This window comes from Rhinatrema bivittatum, chromosome 13, assembly GCF_901001135.1.
Source record: "Rhinatrema bivittatum chromosome 13, aRhiBiv1.1, whole genome shotgun sequence".
Lineage (NCBI taxonomy): Eukaryota > Metazoa > Chordata > Amphibia > Gymnophiona > Rhinatrematidae > Rhinatrema > Rhinatrema bivittatum.
Genome location: NC_042627.1, coordinates 10,101,482 through 10,127,367, shown reverse-complemented (window position 1 = coordinate 10,127,367; position 25,886 = coordinate 10,101,482). Strand labels below are relative to the sequence as shown.

The window sequence follows — 25,886 nt, the reverse complement described above, 5'->3', positions numbered from 1 at the left end:
ATCTTAATCAAATCCATGACTCTCTCAGGGTGACTGGAAATCAGAAGTTCCCAGGTATGGCAAGCCAGGAATTATTTTTATCCTTATTAGTGTTTGCTTTTTTAGGTGTTTGGTGATTTTTTAAAACTTTACCAATGGGCTTTTAATTGAATATTATTCTGTTTGTCAGATGTTTTCAAATTATTCTTTTTATTACTATGTTTTAACTATTTGATGTTTTATATTTCTTGACTTTATTGTGATGTTTGTTTTTCCATTGTTGCTCTGCATCAGAATCTGGCTTCTTGTGGTTTCAGTTCATTTTTTATTTGAGCATTTCCATTTATACTTAATGATTTCTTTATTCTGTATTTGATGAGGTTCTCTCTGTGTTCTGTGTGGGTGACAAGGTGAGATTATCTGTTAACATATAATTTCTGTGTGGAGATCTATAGCAGCCTGGCTTGGAAGCCCAGATAAAATGTATTCTACATATTAGGTCAAAGAAACTAGTATGGTTGAATGGTAAGGTGAAAGGTAGTTGAAGCTAAAAGGACATTTTTCAGAAAATGGCAAACTGATCCAACTGAAGAAAATGCAAAGAGCATAAGCAACAGCAAGTTGGATGTAAATCATTAATAAGACAGACCAAGAAAAAACATTTTTTTTTTTAAAGCAGCAAGCCATACAGGAAAATCTGACAGCAATAACTTTCTCAAGTACATTTTGAAGCAAAAATCCTATGAGGGAGTCAATTGGACTGCTAGATAACCAAGGGGTAAAAGGGCCCTCGGGGATGACAAGGCCATAGTAGAAAACTAAATTAATTCTTTGCTTCACTCTTTACTGGGGAGTATGTTGAGCAGATATCCACACGGGATGCTTTGTTTGATTCAGAGGAACTGAAAAGCAAATCACTATGAAAATGGAAAAAGTAACAGCGTAAACTGACAAACTTAAGAGTAACTAATCACCATGACTGGAAGCTCTTCACCTGAGTTCTGAAAGAGATGAAATATGATACTGCAGATCTGCTATTAGTTATATGTAATATAATCATTCAGAACAGCTATAGTACTTGAAAAATAGAGGGTGATCAATGTGCTGCCAGTTTTTAAAAAGGGCTTCACGAGTGAGATAGGGAATTATAGACTTATGAACCTGACATTTTGTGCTGGGTGAAATGGTAATTGTTTTTTAAAAACAAAATTATTGGCTATATAGATATGATGTCCTGGGGAAGAACCAACATGGATTTAGCAAAAAAGAAGTAGCGGCTTCCTAATCTGTTAGTGTAAGGATCCATTGCTGAGTGTCTCAGCCCCTCACTTCCCCTCAGTGTATCTTATGTCCTATATATTCTTGTAATTGTATTGAGGCAGTTTAATCAGTCAGTTGCCAGAGCTTGATCCTACATTCCGGTCCTCGTAGTCTGTCTCCATTCCTGCATCTGGAAGACTTGCTCTTTGCCCTGCTACAGGCCTCTTGCTCCTTGTTCATGTTGGAGGCTGTCCCTACATTCCATGCCTTGCCAACCACCAGAGGGCTCAACCTGAAGGAAAGGTGGTTGGCCTAGGCAGATGTCCCTCTACTGTCGGTGGCCTGAATGTGACTCTCCTGGCACTAGACCGCTTGTTTCCTGTGCAATTCATGGACAACAATCGCCACAGCCGGATTTTTTGACGCTGTTGTTAAACATTCGTAGAGCTGAGCTCATCAATTTATAGTGTATCTGTTTGTTTTCAAAAGGCATTTGACAAAGGCCCACATGAGTAATTCCTCAGGAAATTAAAAAGTAATGGGATATGTGGTGACTTGGTAACTGGTTAAAAAACAAGAAACAGAGAACAGGACTAAATGGTCAGTTTTTCCAGAAATGAAAGGTAAATAGTGGCGTGCCCCAAGGATCTATCTTGGGACCTAGATTGTTCAATTTATTCATTAATGATTTAGAAAAAGAAGTGAGGAATGAAGAAATATTGAGAAGGGATATGATAGATGTTTATAAAATCATGAGTGGGGTGGAACTAGTAAATAGGGAACCGTTGTTTACTGTTTCAAATAACATAAGGAGTATCCGCTATTCCTAGAAACTAACAGGTAGCAGATTTCAAACAAATTGGAGAATGTATTTTTTTTTTTACTCAATGCACAATCAGACTCTGGAATTTGTTGACAGAGTATGTGGTCAAGACAGCATAGATGGATGTAAAAAGGGTTTAGGTACATTTCTGGAAGTCCATAAATTATTAGCCAGATGACTCCTGTGAGGCAGTCTGTAGCTTGAGATTCCCCACATGTGAGGACTACTATCCTCCTTGTCCTCTGAGAAACTGAAGTTATTTACGTGTAACAGTGGTTCTCTAATGGACAGCAGGATTTCAGTCCTCACAATACTCTCCCACCTCCCCTTGGAGCTGGTTTATTTTTCCATATCTTAGCCTTATCATAGACTGAGGAGCCTTGCCCTTGCTCAGTAGATAATGTTCAAAACTTCTAGAATCTTTGAAATCAAAGTTCCGTGCTGGGCTTCATCGAATGATATAACCCATATGTGAGGACTGATATTGTGTTGTATATCGGAGAACCACTGTTACAGGTAAGTATCTTCTCTTTCCTGATAATGCGGCTTGCAATTTTTTTTTGGCAGGCTGTTATTTTATTATCATAAGATTGCCTAGCAATGGGCTGCTTTACATGCATTTGCAAAAAAAATTGCATGTAAAACAGTTCATTACCATACCAGCATAATTTGGGATAAAATAATCCATTATCACTGCTTTAAGGCATTTACTGCATGGTAAATGCCTAATGCAGCTTAGTAAATATACCCCTTAGATGGTAAACCTCTAGGGATAGGGAAGTACCCATCGTACCTGCAAATAACCAGCTTTGATGCGTCATGAAAAATGGAATATAAATTTAAAAAAAATTAGAAGTCTACTGGGATAATTCTTAGTGAACATTTCCTCCAGGAGCTTGTCCAACCCTCTTGAAACCCCACTGTGTTAGGAGCCTTGACCATGTCCTATGACAACAGATTCCATAGCTTGATTTTACGTTAAGTGAAAAAATACTTCCTATGATTTTGTTTTAAATCTGCTGATTGCTAGTTTCTTGGAATGTCCCCTAGTCCTAGTGTTTGAAAGGATAAATAACTGTTCCATATTTTCTCGTTCTACTCCACTAGAGATTTTATAAATCTCAAACATATCCCCTCTGTCATCTCTTCTCCAAGCTTAAGAGCCCTAATCTGTTTACTCTTTATCCATAAAGGTGCTTTTCCATCCTTTTTATCATTTTTTTTTCAGTCTATAAGCAGGCTGAATTAGTCATGCTAAATGACTGACATCAAGATCTGTCTCTCAAAGCTAGTATACCTTACAGCTCTACTGGGCATGCACGGCAGTTTGCGCACAATCCACTGTTCCAGAACTCTCCTCAGTCTCTCTCTTGACAGTGCTGCGCACGGACAGAGGAATCCTGTCTCTCACAGGATTCTTTTCTCCTCAAATTTTTTTTGCCTCTGCGAACCTAACAGCACTTTTCGGTGCTGTCTCTGCCTGGAAGACTTTCGGTTTCAAATATTGTTTGTGTAGACATATTATGTCCATAATGGACAGGCATAATTATCTTTATCTATACCTCGTCGCGAACCATGACCAAGCCTCCTGTAGGGACTGTGGAAGAATGTTACCCCAAGCACATAGACAATGAATGGAGAAAATAGCCTGACTTCATCTGGACGAAAAAGATAAATCCCCCGTCACAGTTTCCCCAGCAACAGGTGGCCCATCATCTCCACAAGAACCAGAGTAGGAAGATAGGCAATTGGCATTTTCCTCTCCTGGTCCAATTGTGTGGACTACAACCCAGGAGCGCTGGCTGGCCGCCTCGTGATCAACCTATGTGCCAAAGACTGCTTCAAAAACCACTCTGAAGCACAGGAAGAAGCACGGCACCATATTGCCGAAAAACACAACTTGGTGCCAGTCTTGGCATACAACGCTTATCGGTTGATGCATGGTGCACAATTCAAGCTGACGCATGCCACTAAGCATCAGTTGGCACACAACGTATCCCTGTGTGCGATGTAGGCTACATCAGAGACTGTGAATGACGCGTCCTTTATGCTACACGACACAACTTGCATGGCACATACCATGCAGAAGACCAAAAAAAACATGCCTCGAAGGAACATAGTAAAGATGCCCCAACCTAACAAGTTATAGGGGTACCTCCAGCAAAAAAATCAGACTCAAAGACTCATCGATGGCCCATTTGCCCACGTGTGGCCAAGATTTCCCTTCTCCCCCATCGAAGCATTCACATCCAAGGACCCTGTCTGAATCTTCATGGGGCAGTAGACAACAGCTGCTCCCTAGATTGGGTATAGAGACCAGCAGGGAAGACAGGCCTGCACACCTAGCCCAGCCATAGGATGATTTGCACCCCTGCATGCACATGGACGACCATCACCTTCTCATCAAGCCCAGGAGCATGCCTCAGCCTATGACATTTGCCACATCCTCGATTACCATGAGGAACCTAGGCCATTCAGTTTCCCCCTAGTGGTCCCAGACCTTTGCTCGCATCTAGTTTATGGCAACAAGGCCTATGCCTCCAGACGCCAGAACCAGTATGTTCCCTTTTACTGCTTGGACAACCACTAATGACAGAACAGGAACAAATATTGGTCCCTGAGGAAGATGCTTCAGCACCGTCTCCAGGTCGGGGTCCCAATAGGCAGTGGATAAAATTATTGAAATAGTACAGGGTTTCTTCACATCTTTATTCCCACAGACAGAGCAACCAGTCGTTCCTCCGGCATATCCAATATGATCACCTACAGAGCCCGAAAAGCCAGGAGCACCTCCAATGGCCATTCCTATATCATCGGAAAATACCAAGGGGCCGTTATCTCAGACACTTCCTCCTTCAAGGGCACCTTCTCCAGATCTGTCTCCAAGGGCAGTGAATCCCATATGCTTATCTCCAAGGGAGTCACCGAACAGTTCCACCAGACTACCTTTATATCCACCAGAGGAACTACCAGATCACTCCTCGCTGCCTGAGGACTTGATCTATTCTCATTTTATGGAGTTCACTATTCTCAAGATGGAAGCGAGAAAGGAGCCTGACCCCTGTTCAGATTATGGGGATCCTCAAAATTTAGATATCCCATCAGAACCATTTGCACTTTTTTTCATATAACATATTGGGCGAGGTACTCCTGAAGACATGGAAGTTGCCTTTCTTGAGAGCAGCCGTCACCAGGAAAGTAGATCTGAAATTCTGTCTAAAGAAATCTCCAGGTTACAGCAATGTACATCTGTTGCATAATTTGGTGGTTGTAGAATCTGCCATGAAAAAAGCAAAAAAAATCTCATCTCCACTTGAATACACCACTGGGAAAAGACCACAAATTACTAGATGACTGTGGGGAAAAAAGTATTTGAGTGCTATGCTCACCTCAAGGATACAATACTATCAGTTCTATTTGGTATAATATCTCTATAAATATGTGCAAGAACCAAAGCCCCACATAAAATCTGAATCTGGCTAGCAGATCACCCCACAACAACTGCATGACCTTAAAGAAGGATTGTGCCCCCTCACAGAGATTAAGGGGAAACTCCATCTATATTATCGATTAGCCTATTTGACGGCCTCCAGACATCACCGCCTCCCCTCCTTTATAGCTTCCTGGAAGCCTGTTGTTGCTGCCTTGGGTATCACCTGAAAGTTTATTAGTCTTTGGTTACTGTATGGGGGGTTCTCATTCTTATGCTCGTCAAGAGTTGGACAGCTTCCTGTAGTGCATATGTGTTTTGCTTCTTTACCTGTATCCTGTGTCTGATGCTCTGTACCATTTCTGATTGTTGCTCTATACCTGAGCTTCAGTTGGTGGTTGGCTAGGGATATCGTCTTCACGAACTGTGTTTGGTGATCTGTCGGACATTAAGTAGTTATATGCCATTCTGTCGGGGAGGGAGGGGGAGGGTCTAAGGGACTGCCGAAGGGGTCGGCGTTATAATCAGCTTATGGATGGCTTTTCTGTTTGCTTATGATGTTTGTTTACTCTGTTGCACAGTGTTATCTGTTATAAAACGAATAAAAATTGTCAAATTAAAAAAAAAAAAAAAGGACTGTGCCACCTGTTGCTGTCTGTATATGAAATATTTGATACCATAGCTAGAACCTCAGCATCTTCCATAGCAGCTTGTTGGCTGGCCTGGCTCTGAGCAAGTGCCATTTGAGACGATGTACATGAAAAGCTGGTAGACCTTCCATGTCTGGGAGACAGCCTCTTCGGAGAAAAGCTGAGGGAAACAGTTTCCCAACTCAAAGAGCAGAATGTAGTTGTTTAGTCCCTTTCCAGGACAAGGTACCAACAAAATCCATATAAATGCTTCTACCCCAGTACAAGCGCCCGCTTTAACCGCGCAGGTCGTATAGACCTAACCAGTGTTATTGTTCATACCCATGACAACAAACCTGGCAACAGCCCCAACTGTTACAGCCTTGGTGCCGGCAAAGAGGCCAACGCAACCAGAAACCAGAGCAACAGCTACCAACCAAATCCCAATCCAGTTTTTGTCAGACTACCGCCACGACAGGAGAGACCGGGCGGTGGCAGAATTCACCACTTCTTCGAAGCCTAGAAGAAGATAACAGATAAGTAGGGGTTAAAAATAGTGCAACACAGTTATCAATTAACTTCCCCAACTGTCCTCAAATGCCTCACTTGAGCCTTCCCCCGCTCGACCCATCACAGCATGGCATCTTAGCACAAGAAGTTTTTTGAAACTTCTGAAACAGAATGCCATCAGAAATCTTCAACCGGAAAAGGTTTGATTTCATTTGTTCATTATCAGTACCATTTTGGTATTTAAAAATCTATATCCTATCCCCAATGTCTTGTCTCTTTTCCAGGGTATACATATTTAGGTGATTCAGTCTCATGATTTTGGTCACATATGAGACCTCTGGACTGCTTCTTAACCTAGCTTTATCCTGTTTGCGATAAGGCCTCTAGCGCTGAGCACAGTATTCCAGGTGAGACCTAACCAATGACCTGTTCACGGGCATTATCACCTCTTCTTTCTTGCTAGTTGTCTCTTTATATATAACTCAGCATCCTTCTGGGCCTAGTCATCACATTTTCACATTGCTTTGCTATGTTCGGGTCATCAGACTTTATCCCTCCAAGGTCTCTCTCCCAGTTCGTGCACATCAGTCACCCTCCCCCACCCATCACGTATAGCTCATTTGGATTTCTGAACCCCCAACTATGTGACCCAGCACTTCTTTGCATTGAATCTTAACTGCCAAGTATTCAACCACTCCTCAAGCTTTCTTAGATCACTTCTTACCCTGTCTGCTCCTTCATGTGTGTCCCCTCTGTTGCAGATTTTATTGTCATCCGCAAAAGACCGTTTTCCTTCTAAGCCATCTGGATAATTGCTCACAGAGAACAATAACTGGCCCCAGAATCGATCCCTGAAGCGCTCTGCTAATCGTGCTTTTCTTCTCAAAATGAGTTCTGTGTACTACTACCCACTGACATCTGTCAGTCAGCCAATTTCTAATCCATTCCACTACCTTGGGACGCACTACCAGGCTGCTAATTTTATCTTTTAAGCAGCTCCAGGATAGTTATGCACTGCATTGATAACCTAATGGCATGTTTTGAAAACAAAATTAATTCTCTTTTTGAAATGTAGTTGCCTTTTAGATGCCTAAACAATTTTAATGTTCAAATTCTTGGTGCATTTTAATGTTTAATGTTTTAAAAAGTATGATATGGTTATTGTTTGTGTTTCTTTAATTGTTTTATTTCAGGTCTTATGTTACCTTTGGACTGGGGATCTCCTCCTATTCCTGAGACTGAGGTCTTTGTTTTGAAACATGTGCTAGCAGTTGTGTCACAAGGTAACCCTTGCCTTGGATTAAAACCAAGATCAGAAAATTTGTTTTGATAATGTTAGTGTGTGTAGATTGTAACAGCCTGGCAAATTTTGAAAAGATTTGTGGCATTTTTGGAATCTGACGTAATGAACAGCTTAGGTGGGCAGTGGAACCATGGAGAGAGACACTTGAGAAGGATGTCCAAAGACAGACAGACATGGCTTTTTAAACTTGACCAGCTTGGCTAACTTTAAAATGCCTCTGCCTCCTCTCGTTGGGAATCCATCATTATATGCAAAAGGAAACAAATGAGAAAAGAATTGCAGATCAAGCTATTAGTTCTTTTTTTAGTTTTAGTTTAGATCCTTTAACTTTTTATGGGACAACTTGATTTTGGAAGTCCATATTCAAGCACTATTTAGATGGATAATGTAATAGTTATCAGTCTAAATGGCTTAACTGGCTGTATTTGGCCTACATGCGGGGGTATTCTGGGGGTGAGTGAGAGGTGTTCCGGGGAGGAGTGGAGTTAGCTGGATAAGTTAACTGGCTAATTTACAGGTCGATCCAGTAAAGTTCAGTTGAAGATTTCTCGTCTGTAACGAGCTCGCTGCGCACAATTCGGACGCGTAAGGCAAACCAGCGATACAGTCTCCAGTTTTGCGCGTCCGTAGCGCTTCTTAAAACAGACGCGTAACCCTTCCCGCACCCGGCATGTAAATGAACGAATTAGCTGTATAATGAAGGAATTAGCTATTCCCCTCCGATACCGTAACGGGCACTCAGGTTCTCTCATTAGTAACGCACTGTTTTGCCGCGGCCGTAATGTGTTAGTTTACCGCCTCCCCCTAGTAGGAGTTAGGACTGTGAGTCTAGTAACAAATCCATCGACACCGCTTAAGATACTCAAAACAATAAAACACAATTTAAAAAAAAAAGCGATACAGAGATGATCGAGAAAATGTAATGATGTGGGACACATAAAACCTGTCAGAAGAAAAAATAAAAATTTTTAAATACCTGTCGGAGGGCCGCGTGGTTCCAGGCGGCCGGCGGCGGTGGGAGCCGGGTGGTCGCGTGTTAAATCTAGGCCGCGGGCGGGTGGGCGCCTGTTCCAAGCAGCGGCGGCGGGGGGACACGCGTTAGTTCGAGACGGCCGGCGGGCGGCGGGTGGTCGCTTGTTAAATCTAGGCCGGGTCCGCACAGGCGCGCATTCATTCACTGCCGGTGGGGGCTGCCGGAGGCAGTGAATGAATGCGCGCCTGTGCGACCCCTGCGATTCGGCGCTCACGGCGTGACGTCACGGCATGTGACTGCCTTGAGCGCCGAATCGCAGGGGTCGCACAGGCGCACATTCATTCATTCACTGCCGGTGGGGGCTGCCGGAGAGGCAGCCCCCACCGGCAGTGAATGAATTCATTCATCCAGGCGGAGGAGCCGGCTGCTTTCGCCACCGGCTCCTCCGCCTGGATGAATGAATGCGCGCCTGTGCGGACCCGGCCTAGATTTAACACGCGACCACCCGCCGGCCGTCTCGAACTAACGAGTGTCCCCCCGCCGCCGCTGCCTGGAACAGGCGCCCACCTGCCCGCGGCCTAGATTTAACACGCGACCACCCGGCTCCCGCCGCCGCCAGCCGCCTGTACCCACGCGGCCGTCTGAAACTAATGCGCGTCCACCCGCCCCCGCCGCCCGGAACAGGCGCCCACCCGCCCGCGGCCTAGATTTAACACTCGACCACCGGCCCCCGGATCCCGCCGGCCGCCTGGACCCACGCGGCCCTCCGACAGGTATTTAAAAATTTTGATTTTTACACTTCCTGGTACCTGTCATTTCAAATGTCATTTGAAATGACAGGTACCAGCGCACCCAGGTTAATGTATAGGCGCTGTATTAAGCGCCTATACAGTAAAATGGGTTACGCGGGCATAACCCTTCCCTACCGCTTTAAAGCCGCGGCATGCATTTGCATGCGATTAGAGGAGAGTATCGGGGAGTTAGTGAAGAGAACTGTGCGTGCGGGGAGGAAGGGTGCGCCTGACACTACCTGACACTACCGCACTGTTTCTACCGCGGCCTTACTGGATCGACCTGTTATCTGGATAACTCTGGTCTGGCCATTGGCCTCTCCTAAAGGTAGCCGGGTGGATATATAACTAGCTGACTAGCCCAGCAGCTGACTGTGGACCTCTTGTTATCTAATCTGAAAATGTGGTTGCTGTAGATTGACCGGTTCGGGAGGTCATGCGTACATAAGACAGATAAAGTGAATACTTACACTATTTCTTTTTTTAAAGAAAATGCTGAAAATAAGTGTTGCATGCCAAGAAAATTCTTGTTTCCTGGCTAGTGGTAATCCAACATCCAGTCTAGTCTATTGGAGAGCTGCAAGACCCAGTACATTTGATAGAGGTTAAATATCATTTATAAATCTTCTAAATTAAAAAAAAATCACTCAGAACGATGCAGAGAGAACACAAAATAAATTGATATGGCTCTTTGAAAAGTGAGAAAAGAAGAGCTTTGTGGAGCAGTGGAGAGAGAGCTGGTTTGGAGGGAGAGGTCTTTGCCAGGAGGATTGGTTGGGAGTATTTACTCACAAGGTATGACTTTCACCTTGCTTAGGCATGCTCTGCTAATTGGAAACAGTCCTACCTCTAGCCATTTATATACCTGCTTTTAAGTATCCAGGGTGATGATAGTAATTACTAAGTAAACAGTATCCTTTTACATTTGTCTCTATTTGTCAGGCATGATAGTTTCCTTCTTTTGATAGTGAATTTAGTTATGCACAGAGTCTTGGTGGCGAGGGAATTTGTATTTTATTTTTTTCCTTTTCCATGGTACTGTAACTGCTTCTTTTGCAGTGGTACCGACTCCTACCAGGCTGATGAGCCAAAGCTAGGTCCTTCCACATGACAGCAGACTGAACCCTAATTGTGCAGATTATCAAAAGTACACGGGATGAGTACTAATTCTCTATTAATAAAAGGCCCTGGAAAGTCTGTTTTTAAATTGTTAAACTGCTGCATAATTCCTTTGAAGCAGCCATGTTCGGGACTAAGTGGTGCACGCTTTTTCCATGCAGCAGACAACTCGTGTGCCTTCTCTCACACAAGCACTCAGTACAAGAGGAGGAGGAGTTGCTTTTGTGGCCAGATGGATGATCTTTACTGGCTACCAAAGCTGAGGAGCCACTGATGCAGTACTAACTACTGAAAAGAGCAGTAACACCAGTGGGCTGTGGTGCCCATCCTCTTCTGCTTACGACAAGAGGGAACTACCTTTGAGACACATGGGGATGAGAGTAAGCAAATGAAAGGGGGCATGGGAAGGGAGGGATATAGGAATGGAAGAGATAGTGGAGAGAGAGGTGAAATGTACAGATTTCTGAAAATCGCCGATTAAAATGAAAGTTCATTTACAGCTGCTTAAGTGGAGCCATTAGGGGGTGGGGGTAGGGTAAGAGACTTTTATCTAGAAGAGTTTATAGTAGTACATTGGAGGCCACGAGGAGATCTTCTGATTCCTGCTCCTCAGTTCTCACAACCTGATCTTCACATCTTGATTGCAGCAGAAGGAAATCTTTATAGATTTGTTTTGAGAAATAAGTAATATGAAACTTTTAAAATTTTGTCTCAAGTAGTGTAGTTGCCGTGTTAGTCCACTTGGATATTTGAAATAAAGGTAATCAAATAAGTTGATGAGACCTTTTTCTTGGACCAGATAATACATTTGTGACTAAATATCAACAGCTGTGCTTCCTTCATTTGGGCTATGAATGAGGTTGCCAGAAAACGCACAAAGCTGTAAACCGTTGTGATGGCGAAACCGAATGACGGTATATAAAACTCGACAAATAAGTAAAGAAAAACTAATGAAAGGAAGATCGCTGTTGACAGTCACAAATTGAATAACTTAGTCCAATAAATAGATATCGCTTGCAGCTTGCTTGTTTTATCTTTATTTCTAAATCTGGACTGTAATTATTAACCTAAATAGTTGAATTTAAACCAAACATGCCTGTCTGCTTGGAAAACACTGGCACATGGGTGAAACTTCAGATCTGAAAGATACATTTTGTAACCGTAGCTGAAGATCAAAGTTTATTTTCTTTCTTTCTCTCTCACACATGTGAATTCTTTTTCTGTACGGTGAGGCTTGTTAGGGCAAGTTGTGATAACAGAACAATTCCTGCCAAAACATAGTAGTGTAGTAAACCTAATGGGACCATTTGCTGTGATGCTGCACACACCGTTCAAAACTGTTTGGACTTGTCCTACTGTGACATTGATGGTTTGTTAGTTATTTGCATTTGGATTTGATATACAGTAAAAAAAAAAAAAAAAAATGAAACTTAGTCCATGCCAAAAGTGATATTTCAGATTCTGAACTGTGCTGTGGGACTGGCTGACGTGGCAATCATGTTCTGCCCTCCGGCTTTTAACTGTCAGCATTCCTGGCATCCTTTTTAGTCATTATGAAAACAAAAGTATAAAAAGACCTGTTTTTACCTTTCATATTTTAATAATGAAACTATCACAATACAAAGTGAATGAAACATATTCTGATTTTTCCGAGATGCACTGTAGCCATCCTAGCCAAAAATGTAAGAATTGAGAGTAGGGCGTTATCCTCTTGGGATTGTGAAGCTCTACCCCCAACACTCTTCATTCCTTCCAGTCTTTTCTCTCTCTCTCTCTTGTATCTCATTCCCTTATCACTATCTAGTGGCTGTGGAACAGACCGGAATAAAGAATGACAGGAGAAGCAAAACTCAGGTTGGTTGCATAGGTGAATTATATGGCTCCCAGGAGGAGGGCAAGGGATCAGCAGCACTTGCGTAACCCTTGCAGAATTTAAGGTGTTATGGAAGGTTTCCATTCCCAGCGCCTGTAATTGAAGCTAGCCTAGATTAGACCTCCACGGATCCCGAGAGAGATGTGGGCTAGTGGAGGCAGATGAGAGGAGAAAATGGAACGAAAATAAAATACTGGTGCAGTTAAATAACTCTGGTTAATGGTAAACTTTTCTGATAAGCTGTATTTTTCTGGTTTTAGTGTATGTTTATGAAAATGAAAACATGCTTATTTTTGGTTTATCTGACTATGACACTGACATCCTAGGCAGGGACTACTAGTTTCAGCAGCACATTGCAGCTGTAGAGAGCAGTCCAGTAGACATAAGCAGGGGTGGCTGGAGCAGCAGACTGGGTGGGGCTCCCCAGGCCTTGCCAGTCGAAGAAGAGGACATAGTAGCTGGAACAGTACGATCTGAGTCTTTCCTCTATTTGAAGAACATCTGCCCTTCTTCCTGCATGATTACTGTTGTTTCATCCAGTGGTCCGATGGAGCCATCCTGCTGGGCCACTGAAGACTGCTGATTGCCGCTGGAGTGACCCAGTGGAGCCCATCCTGCCAGGCTGCTAAAGACTGCCGACTGTAAAGGAGAGGGGCCATTGCTACAGCCCCATATGGGCCAGAGGAGATTGAAATAAGTGCCAGAACTTAAATGGAGGATGGAGGGAAAATGAGAAAAGGAGAGGGTTAATTTTTTAATGAAATCTATTTTATCACATGTATATTACATTTTAAAATTATAAACAGTTTTTGAGCAGTCTCTTGGGATTGAGAAGGCAAGATAAAAATGTAAATAGAACAAAAACAATTATTTTAAAAGTCTAAACAAAGAGTTGAAAAGCAAAAGCAAAATACAAGGTTAGAATTGTATGATCCCAGCTTGCAGCCTCTCTCTTCCTGCGGCACCAACAAACCTCGTTCTGTTAACTTGTCATGCAGTTGTAAACGTTGAAATATAAATGATTTGTTCCTAAAGATTTAAAAATGTGAACTTAATCAGAAAATGTTTCATAGTGCTTTTTGATATCTGTGGCACCAAAAAGAAACATTTCTTTAGTATTCCAGTTAGAAATTGATAAGCCATATAATTAAGATGCCCTTTTAATTTCTCACTTTGATTTTATTACTCAGGAGAAGTGTGTTAAATATTTTGAGAAGCTGCTTGGTTCTGGGTGCTACAGTGCTGATATTCCTTTTTAAGCCTGTGCTAACATCGTCCTGAAAATGAAAGAAAATGTCATGATTTTCTGCTCCCACCCACAAAGCTGGTCACACTTTAGATTGATTATTCCTAAACTCCACTGCCTTTAACTACAATCCTCATTTAACCAGGATCTCTGTTATCCCATGGTCAGACCATTATATCATTAACTCTACAATCAGACTCAATCACCCTCAGTTCAAATCAACAACTTCTACACTCTCTTGCCATATATGGAAATACATAGACCCTCTCTCTATCTGAAAACCTTTTCCCATTAATTAACAATAATTTATTTCAGATCTGAATAATTTAGTAAATGCATGGGATATCGCTCTTACGGTTACCTTAGATAAGCTTGCCCCATATGGTTAATAAACAAGAAAAGAACCACATTGCGCCCTGATTTACTTGTACCTTCTCCGTTCATAAAAGAAAAACTGCGTAAACTTTAAACATAAATGGGAAAAAAAACTACCACCAATCTCAACCTCTATAACTCTGAATTATCACTCTATTGTACAGCAGTCAATATCACAAAAAAGAACTATTACTCAAAACGTATACAACAATCTAACAATAATCGAAAAATACTATTTAACATTGTAAAATCCATTACACCCCATAACAGTCATAACCATAAATACCCTAAATCCAAATCTCCAACAGAGCTATGCAACTCATTTGGAAAATTCTTCCAATCGAAGATTCAAAAACTAATTATAACATTTCCACCATCCCTCCCTCTAAACCCTACCACACAGCCTACTCAGATTTGGGACATATTTGACACTGTTGCCAGTACTGAAATCACATAAATAACCTCTAAAATGAAACTCCTCTCTTCCTCTCTATCCCTGCTCAGTCTCTCTCTTGAAGGCTATTAAAGACGACATAGCCCTACCCATTGCCTACTTTGTCAATTCTTCTCTCTCTACTGGTATCCTACCAGACTCTTTAAAAATTGCTGCCGATACCCCATTTCTTAAGAAAGCAACTAGTGTGCCAGACATCTGTGATTTCTGCTCAATTCATCACTACCGTTTCTAGCCAAAATAACTGAATCAGTTGTACTAAAACAACTCGCAATATTTCTAGATGATCATTCACAGTTGGACCAATATCAATTTGGCTTCATACCCAATCATAGTACTGAAATGCTCCTAATCTCAAGTGCCAACATTATACATCGTAGATTTGAATCAGGAACTTCAAATAGTTCTATGTTTTTAGACCTTTCTGAAGCATTTGATGCCATAAATCATAAAATCCTACTATCTCGCCTCGCCAGCATAGGCATAACTGGGATGGTCTATTCTGTTTTCAGTCCTATCTTACAAATAGATCTCAACAAATCTTTCTAAATCATGAAAGCTCAGCCCAATTCCCTCTTAGAGCAGATCCTTGTGGGACTCCTGTTTTATCTGCAGCCTTATTTAACATCTATCTTGTACCCATTTGTCAACTACTATCGACTCTAGGTGTTTCCTACCATTTGTATGCTGATGACATCAAATTCTACTTCCCAACCAAGCACAACTGGAATTCCACTCTAAAATTTCTTGAACTTTGCTTATCTATAGTTAAAATATGGCTATCCCACAATAAACGTATCCTGAATCTTGCAAAAACTATAAAAATGATCTTAGAGCACATACAATTCTAAAATATTCCTAATTTTATCTCTGTTGAAAACACATCTATTAACAATTTCCATTCAAGTCTGTAATCTTGGCATCATTTTAGACCCAAAACTAAATTTATTTATTTATTTTATTTATTTATTTAGAGAATTTTATATACCGACGGCCGTTTGCACATCGTATCGGTTTACATATAACTTATAACTGATTGGCAATGCCATTACATAGAACAGGAACAAAGTGTACAATAATTAACCATAACAAGATAACCTGGATAACTGAGAAACTATTTACAGGATTCAATGGTATTTAGACCATGATTTGGTTAGAAACGGAGTCCTTAGAATGAATGAGTATCTGGGAAGGCAAAAGAGTGTCTGTCCAACCATATCAAATCCATCATCAAATCCTCATTTTATAAACTCAGATTACTCAAACACATCAAGCCATTACTTGACCCATCTTTCTTCCGCACAGTTATTCAATCCCTAATTCTAATGGGACTAGACTATTGCAACTCTCTCTATTTAGGTTTCCTCAAACTGCTTTATATCCTCTTCAACTCGCACAAAATGCTGCAGCATAGCTTTTTTCTAACCGCAATTCACATGATCACATATCCCCAATTCCTTTTCACTTACACTGGCTCCCAATTAAATGGCGTATTCAATACAAAACCCTAAAAATAATACACAACCTTATCTATAACAACCATAACTCATGGATATCTGCCACTTTGCATCTTTATACTCCCTGCAGAAACCTCACATCAAAACATTAACTTCCATTACAAGTCCCATCACCTAAATCAACCAGGCTGAACCTGACACGAGAACATGCTTTCTCAGTTTTATGGAACACTTTACCTCCTGATCCCAGATTACTCTCTAACACTAAAGACTTAAAGAAAGCACTAAAACACCACCGTTTCAGACTAGCTTTCCCAGATCTCTGTGATTTGTCTGCTTCTCAAGATTAGTTTTTTTTCATGTTATGTTTTATTATCCTGAGTCTGTCATATTATCTTAATCTTGTTTTTATAATTTATTTTACTTTTTTTTTTTAACAATATATATGTTTCCTTGTAACCCACCCCCAACACTGGAGAGTGTGGGGATATAAATACTTTTCAATAAATAAATATTCATTTCTATATGGCATGAGAATGTAAAAAAATAACCTATAATGTGCTCTCTATCTACCTTATAAATGGCCTGTGACCGACGGCCCGCAAATGCGCAGTAGAGACCAGCTCTACCGCGCATGTGCGGGCGAGCACGTCGCTCTGAGGCAGCTTCAGAAAGAAAAAAAAATGGCGGCGTCCAGTGGCAGCAGCGACGGTACCGGCAGCGAGCGACGGCGGTAGCGAGCGGCGGCGGTGGCGACGGCGGTAGCGGGCGGCGACGGCGGTAGCGGGCGGTAGCGAGGGAGGGAGAAGAGAGAGAGAGGGAGGGACGGACTGAGTGGGAGGGAGGGACGGAGAGAGAGAGTGGGAGGGAGTGACTGAGTGAGGGGGAGGGATTGAGTGAGGGGGAGGGACTGAGTGAGAGGGAGGGAGTGGGACTGAGTGAGAGGGAGAGGGGGGACTGAGGGAGGGAGTGGGACTGGGAGAGAGAGGGAGGGAGTGGGACTGAGGGAGAGTGAGTGGGACTGAGTGAGTGAGAGGGAGGGGGGAGTGAGTGAGAGGGAGGGGGGAGGGAGTGACTGAGTGGGAGGGAGGGATTGAGTGAGGGGGAGGGACTGAGGGAGGGAGTGGGACTGAGGGAGGGGATGGAGGGAGTGGGGACTGAGTGAGAGTGAGTGGGACTGAGTGAGTGAGAGGGAGGGAGAGAGGGGGGAGTGAGTGAGACTGAGTGGGAGGGAGGGACTGAGTGATAGGAGAGGGAGGGTGGGGAGGAGTGGGTGAGGGAGGGGGTGGTGAAGAGTGAGGGGAGAGAGAAAGAGGGGGAGGTGAGAGACAGAGGGATGTAGCCCGTTTTAACGGGCTTAACGGCTTGTATATTATATGGGGAAATAAGGAAGCCATGGTCACTGCTAATTATTTTTTTATTTCAGCCTCAGGAGGTCATTAGCATAGCTCAACATCATTGGCAACAGGCTGAACCTGGGATGGTTTTGCCCCATTCCAGAACTTTTGATAGAGAAATAAGAGTACAAATCCTTAGATGCAATTGAACAAAACCATAACTGAAACTACTGGTGTCTAATGAACTGGAGTCAACTGTTAACCTTGCTGTAGGCAAGGATGTTTTTTTGCCTGTTAAATGCATTCCCATGTGTGGAAACAGATTTGAAGCACTAGATTCCAATGTTTCATTAGCAGGTAAAAATTGTTTTCTTATGAATACCACAGAAAGAAACTATATTAGTGCCTTCTCGTTGGCTTAAAACTTAAGTATTGCTTTTAATTCAATATGGCTTAAAATGTGTAGCAAATTGCTTTTCTAATGAAGTTAATGTCCTGCTTAGAGACCTGTGACTCATCTCACGTATACTACCAAATGGCTCTCAAATGGTGGCGGCAGGGATTCTTTTTTTTTTGTCTTGCTGGCTTTGAACCAGTATCATAGATCACTGCTGAGAATTGCAGCACAGGATTTGGTTTTGTCACAATTTTTGAGTAGGTCACATAATTTCGTTATAGCTATTAAATGAGTCCCAAGTAACAGACACCTTGGTGTGCCTGTTTGATGATTGACAGATAACCATTAATAAACATTTTGCTGAACTTTCCTATACTTAGATTTATCTGCATGAATCTGCATCTGTATGATTCTTTTAGAGTAACAGTGTTCAATATCTATTCTCTTAATGCTAAAAATTTCAACACTGAGCTTAAGTGGCAGTAGACTCGGGCCCTGTCACTGGTCATCTTCCTTTGTTCACCTTAATCCAGGGCTTCCCAAACCTGTCCTGGGGACCCCATAGCCAGTCGGGTTTTCAGGATTTCCACAACGAATATGCATGAGATACATTTGCATATCATGGAGACTCTGTATATGCAAATGTATCTCATGCATATTCATTGTGGATATCTGAAAACCAGACTGGCTATGGGGTCCCCAGGACAGGTTTGGGAAGCCCTGCCTTAATCCTATCTTTTGTATACAGCATCATCAAAGATTCAACTCAAATACTTCTTGACTTTGTAAGTAGGGAAGCAATCAATTAGTATCATTTCGCCAATAATACAATGAATCAGTCCAAAGATTTATAGGAAAGGGGATTTTTTTTTTCTTTAACAGTCTGAAAAGAGAAAAGATAGGGACTGTATCTCTGTCAGTCCATGGAGCTAACAGGACACTCAAAAATGACAGCTACATACAGTTGCTCACAATAATCAGTTGGCATAAACTTATTTAAATCTTTATTGATAAATATTTATACAAGAAACCTTAAACACTATTTATAACCCTATATTTATATCTCACTTCTCAAGATTATCTTAGCGTATATCATTTCTCAGGATTATTGTAGCATATATCCCTTAAAACTACCCCTCAGTTCACCAACTATCAAAACAACCCCTTATTATCTCCCCTTCACACATACACAGGACACCACAAACATAAAACATTAACTGTATCCCCAGGGTTATATATATAGTGTGTAAGGTTTCTTGTATGAATATTTATCAATAAAGATTTAAATAAGTTTATGCCAATTGATTATTGTGAGCATCTCTATGAGACTGTCATTTTTGAGTGTCCTGTTTCTATAGTGAAGACAATCTTAAGTGGTAATTTGTGTGTCTGTTCAGCAGTCTATGGAGCTAACCAATCATCTACCTAGACTTGTTAATTTTCTTTAAATTTTTTAATCTGATTAAAAGTAAAGCCACTAAATTGAGTTGGGGAGGAGGAGCAGTAACTGGGTGTATGTATATAAACCAGCTTTAAATCGTAGATTAGGACAATTCTCTGTAGCATTTTAATGGTATATTTGTTTTTGCTTATTTTTATTTATTTATTTATTTATTTTTGTAGGTTTTGTCAAGCTTCCAGTCATGGGTGACATGAAAACCCCAGATTTTGATGATCTGTTGGCGGCTTTTGACATCCCTGACACGACAAGCCTTGATGCTAAGGAGGCCATCCAGTCAACCAGTGATGAAACAGAAGGGCATCTGAAATCCGCAGGAATGTGTATGGATGAAAACTTGTCCTTGTCCCACACTGTTCCTGCACCTGATGTTCCAGTTGTGAGTGTCATCGTAAAGAATACCAGTCGCCAGGAGTCCTTTGAGTCAGAAAAAGAAGGCAACCACATTGGCCCTGGCCTCCTGCAAAATGGATTCCGTGGCTCTGACATGCCATGTGACCCTCATAACATAGGACATAGTTATGGAAAGTTTGATTCTGCTTTTATCAATGGAGATAGCTCGAGAAGCTATGTTGATAAAATAGAACCACACAAGACAGAACCCTTACCAACATTCAGTCAGTTCAGTCCAATTTCTAGTCCAGAACCAGATGACTCTGTGAAGGATAACGGTATTGCAGATAAACGGAATGAAGCAGAAAGCCCGTATTTTCCACATCCTCCACTGTATGTTCCCAATGAGAATTGTGCCTTGGATACTCTCCAGAAGCCATTGGAACCAGAACTGAGTATGTTTGACCAGTGTTGTAAAAAGGAACAAAAGACTGACATTCAGAGCCACAAAGAAACCAGTCTAGAAACAAAAGCAATGGAACAAGATAGAATGATGGACAAAACCGAGGAATCAAGTGAAGATCCTATTAAAGCCAATAGCTTTCTTGGCTCAGCCTTACCTTTCAGTGACCTCCAGGGCAATAGCGTAGAGGAATCCAAAAGTATTTTGACAGATATGAACACCCCTTCCTCTGTTCCACCCCGCCAGCGCATGAAGCCATCCCATTCAAAGCTGTCGTCTTGTGTGGCTGCATTGGTAGCTCTGCAGGCCAAGAAGGCTGCCAGCATTTCCAAGGAAGAGCAACCAAGTATTGTAAAGGAAGTTTCCATCCCTTCAAAGGAAGCAATAAAAGGGAGCCCTAAAATACCCAAGTCACCAAAGAGTCCAAGAAGCCCACTGGAGGTAGTAAAGAGAATAAACAAACAGCCTGACAGCCCCATGAGTGTCTGTAGTGACACCAGTAGCAAGGGTTCACCATCTATGGGAGCTGGGTCACCTCCAGCCATTCCAAAAGTTAGAATTAAAACTATCAAGACTTCCTCCGGGGAAATTAAAAGGACAGTGACTAGAATCCTGCCAGATGTGGAAGCAGATGAATTGGAAAAATCTCCGGAAGAGTTTGACGCTGACACTCCTACTTATGAAGAGCCAAGTGTGAAACCTTTAACTCCTGATTTGGGAGCTAGCACAGAAAGTGAAAAGAGCAAGACTCCCACCAAAAGTTTAGCTCCCACCTCTGCCAGTTCAGTGTCCGGTGTGGTCAGTGTTAAAGTGGAGAATAATGCAAACAAAACTGTGGGTTTAGATTCCTCTCCACTTCAGAATTCGAGCAGTGGTATTGTGAAAATTAATGTCGCGCAGCTACAAACAAAGAAGCAACAGCAGATTGTGACAAAGTCAGTATCTAATCTAACTAATCATCTTCCCAAGGCTGTGCACCTGGCAAACCTCAATCTTGTCCCACATAGTGTTGCTGCTTCTGTGGCCAAATCTTCTGTCCAGCGGCGCAGCCAGTCACAGCCAACACAAATGTCCGTACCCTTAGTGCACCAGGTAAAGAAAGTAGCACCAGTCATTGTGGAAGCGTTTAATAAACTGCTAAATAGTGCCAACCCTGTGCCACTCTACACACCAAATCTTAACCCACCAGCAGAGAGCAATATCCGTATCCCTTCGTCTGGATACAGCTGCATGGAATGTGGCGATTCTTTTGCATTGGAAAAGAGTTTAACGCAGCATTTCAACAGGCGAAGTGTCCACATTGAAGTACTGTGCACCCAGTGTTCCAAGGCATTGCTCTTCTATAACAAATGTAGCTTGCTTGGACATGCCCGAGAACACAAGAGCAATGGCTTCATCATGCAATGCTCCCAGCTGCTAATGAAACCCATCTCTGCAGACCAAATGTTTGCATCCTCTACTTCAGCCACCTCACTGACTTTAGCTATTCAGTCTTCTATACCAGTTTCACAGACATCTATGTCACGAACTTCCACCTCAGGTTCAAGTGGGACTGGAAGCTCCAGCAACGTTCAGCCAGCCATGCCTCTATATCCCGACCCCTTGAGGTTAAGTCGCCATGGGCCTAAGTGTCTTGAATGTAACAAGCAGGTGCAGGATTATTCCTCTCTAGCGGGGCATTATCAGAGAACAGTGGAGGAGAATGATGGATTGGTAAGGCACATATTATATTCTTTATTAGCTTTCTGGAATTTTTTAATATGATCTCAACCATTCACTGACCTGGTTCAGATGAAGAGTGCACATTATTCACTTTACCAGCTGATAATAGGCTGTCACAAATCATGCCAAATGTACATGTAGAGTGATAATTCACCAGGTGGAACTCACGTACAGCTCAGGATAAAATATTCAAGAAGGAAACAAACCTTTCATAATCTTTCTCCTCCCTAAGTTTCTGTGATGGCAAAATATTTCACCACTGTGAAGCTTCTAACTCAGGAATTCCCAAACCTCTCCTTGGAATTCTGCAGCCAGTTGGGTTTCAGGATATCTACAGTGCATGGAAAATATTTACATACATCAACATGTTCAAATTAGTTTCATGCATGTTTATTGTTGATAGCCTGAAAACCTGACTGGTTATCCTAAGGACAGATTTGGGAATCACTACCAAGGTATTATATTCTCATGCTTGCTTTTGCATGTCTATTCCCTATAACGTGAACTAAAGCATGGAATGTGTGACCAGTGAACAGTCATATACAAAATCATTATGTATTTGTATAACCGGATTAATTTTGTTTCACTACTGTTTGAGACCTCTATACCCATACAGTATGGAAACCTTTAGAAAATATTTTCCTAGTGAGTATTTCCAACTGGCAGCAGTGGAAAGAGAATTACATTTCCCTGAAGACCAGCAGGATATATCAGTACTCATAGATGGGCGGCATCAGCTAACAAGAACCCAAGATGGAATTTTTTTCAAGCTCAACACTTTTTTTAAAATGCTGTACTGAGCCTGTGTGGGATTTCATACATCAGTGGAGCACACATGGGAGGTTTCTCAGTTCTGTTTTTCTACAGAGCCAACTGTCACCCACTTGGGTACACCAGGGAAGGATGCCAGAACCCTGGATGCTCTTGGGAGGAAGGTTTTTTCCATGGAGTGATGCTTAATCCCATGTTACTCCTTACCAGCTCTTTATGGGCCAGTATATGTGGGACCTGCTGAAGCAGATGTGTGAGGGGGCTGAGCATGATGACCTCCAGTCCCTGGTGGACAAGAGAGTGGAGTGTAGAAAACACATGATCATGTCAACCTTTATTTTGAAAATGACATTGAGAATGTCTGCTGTAGGGATTGGTGCCTGAAGACTTGCCTGGCTGCAGGCCTCAGACCTCCATCTTGAGGTCCAGGAAAGAATCATGGGTATGCCATGTATTGGAGAGAATCTCTTCGGAAATGAGGGTCAAGGAAGCAGTGGCACAGATCAGAGAATATTGTGCAGCTTTTCAGCAACTCTCCACAGGCTCCCCAGACCCACTCTCCTCTGCCAGGAGATACCCAATGGGAGGCCAAGATGCCACTTTATGCAACTGAGGAGGTGTTGTCTTTCAAACCTTGGTCCTGTACAGCATTGGTTCTCAACCTTTTTCCCATCGTGACACACCTGACAGACCACGTTCACATGTGTGACACACTGCTCATTACAATTTACAGCAGAAATAAAAAATAAAGGTCCAGTATTATTTTTATTGTTAAGAATGACAGAAGGAAAAGACACACATTGTGTCTGAACAGAAATTGCATAAACGGTAAACATCCCGCACCAAAACAGCACCAATTTCCAGCACTTAACAGTAACCACCTTACCTAAGAAAAGGCAACACTGAAAATATTACACCAGGCCTTAAGACAATACATCTCCTATTAGGATACTGTGCTTTGTCCTAGCTAATCCCAAAGCAGATTACAATCTAGTTCCTATTACAATAGCGCAACGAGTTACAATCAATATAAGGAATACAATGGAGGGCATATAGGAAAACTGAAGATACAGGGGGATAAATTAGCCATTTAGGGTAGTAGAAGGAACAGTAGAGATATGAAACCATTACATAAGGGAAGGAGAATGAGTCAATACCATTTTTTTGGAAAAAAAGCAGGACAGGATATCCTCTGGTAGATACTTCCTTCTGGGAGGCTATGGGTGAAGGGTCTAATGGAAGACCAGTGGCTTTTCTGTCAACAGAATGGTAAGACAGGCAATTATAAGATGATCGTGATCCTGAGAGCCAGTGGTTCTTCTGGAGGATGGACTAAAGTGAACCCCAAGACTTAGATTGTAACTCAGGTTACATGATTTCTTACCTTTATTGATATGATGAAATAAGCAGATTTGCATACAGTAAATAGTGTTCTCCACAGACAGCAGGATAAATTAGCCATGACATGTGGGTGATGTAATCAGACAGCACCAAACAGACCCTTCTCTCTAAGTTCATCAAGCTTTTGCTCTACTGAGCATAAAGGGAATTCCTGTACTGGCACTGCCTTTTGAGCCCCCTCACGTTATAGTAGAGCTAACTCTAGCTGAGTAGTCAACTCTCCAGGAAGGCGGGCCTGTATCTGGCATGGCTAATTCATTCTGTTGTCTATGGAGAACACTCTTTCCAATAAGCAAACTTGCTTTCTCTATTAGAAGCAGGGCTGAATTAGCAATAGACAAATGGAGAGTTCCAAGCTAACGAGTTCCGAGGCTCCGTAGCCAGAAGCCTTGCATCAAAGCTTCTTCTGAAACCCTGTCGTTGTGGGTCCTAAATCCAGCCAACAGGTGTCACCATTGTGCAAGCATGGACTCCTCTCCTCCATGCCTATTCTCCTTAACCTCCCTTCCCAGGTGATATGAGTGCTGCCTTTGTGGAAGATCTGAGACAGATATCAAACCCAGGTCCCTCTACATGAACTACCAGTCAGCCACAGCCATTCTCTCTTTAAATGTACTGCAGTAGAGACATCTACATAACTTGGCTGAAAGGGAATCACCAAAAATATAGAAGAGGGACCATTGTTATTTCAAAAGTTTAGGTACTCAGCATCCTTTTTTCCTTTAAGTAATCAAATTCCTGGACCCCACCATTGAGAGTGGACTACTTGGTACATAGGCTACACAAAACGATTTGTCCAAATTTACTGTCACTTTTTGTTAAATTGTCCAGACAGTAATGGAACATTAAGGCACACACAGACAACCAAGATGTAGCCATGCAGATATCTTCAATAGGTACTGCTATCAGATGAGCCACTGATGTGGCCATGGCTCTTACTTGATGATCCTTCACAGAGTCTGTGATTTGGATGCCTGCTAGGGCATAACAATCTGCACTACAGACTGCTAGCCAACTGGACAATGTTCGTTTTGCAACCGCTATGCCAAGTCAGATTGTAAGAGACAAATAGTTGTGAGGTCTCACAATGTGGCTGAGTTCTTTGCCTTTAGCAAGCCAAGTCTCTTTTACAGTCTAAAGAATGAAAGGCCTTTTCACCTTCATGCGCATGTGGTCTTGAGAAAAAACACAGGTAAGAAAATAACTTGATTCATATGAAAAGCCAATACTACATTTGGTAGAAACTTTGGGGTGAATTTGAAAAGAGTTGCTTGCATTAAAAGGCCCATATATGCGAGTGTCTGAGCCGAGCACGAGTGACTCATATTTTAAAACAGCCTAATTATGTGCGCATATGCGAGCAACCCAATGTGCAAGAAAAAATGGTGGAGTTAGGGCTTGTCAGGGGTGTTTCGGGACAGGCTCAACAGTCCCATGTATTTTACAGCCTGCATGCGTGAGGTACGTGCAGATTATGAAATAGATAGATACATATTTCCAATATTTTATCTCTATATCTCCACCCCTCCAATATGCTTTCATATGAATACCTGTAATGTATTGAAAAAGCCTGGTTCTGAATGCATGTAATTTTCCTCTTTAGAAACATACGTAAGTATACTTTTAAGCATGAAAAAAAAATGACTTACTCACATAAAACCCTGAGTTGCTATGTTTTAAAACATGCATGTGTAATTGAAATTACCAGTTTTCCGGATTCACCAGTTCACCTAGGCCTTTTCCAGGTCATCGCGACCCTCCTAAATCTTCAGCCTGAGCTT

The 25,886-nt window shown here is 42.1% G+C and overlaps 1 protein-coding gene across 6 annotated transcripts in view; it reads left to right on the top strand.

Moving 5' to 3' along the window:
- The window catches only part of LOC115074782 (signal peptidase complex catalytic subunit SEC11A), a 189,323-nt gene that overhangs the window by 37,826 nt on the left and 125,611 nt on the right, over positions 1-25,886 (top strand). For 5 of the 6 annotated variants that reach the window (XM_029574595.1, XM_029574592.1, XM_029574591.1 and 2 more), the window contains 2 exons: positions 7,825-7,914; positions 19,580-21,924. In XM_029574595.1, coding sequence (XP_029430455.1) covers positions 7,830-7,914; positions 19,580-21,924 — 2,430 coding nt within the window. In that variant the 5' untranslated portion in view covers positions 7,825-7,829. The remainder of the gene's footprint in view (positions 1-7,824; positions 7,915-19,579; positions 21,925-25,886) is intronic. The other variant, XM_029574596.1, reaches the window with a different exon arrangement.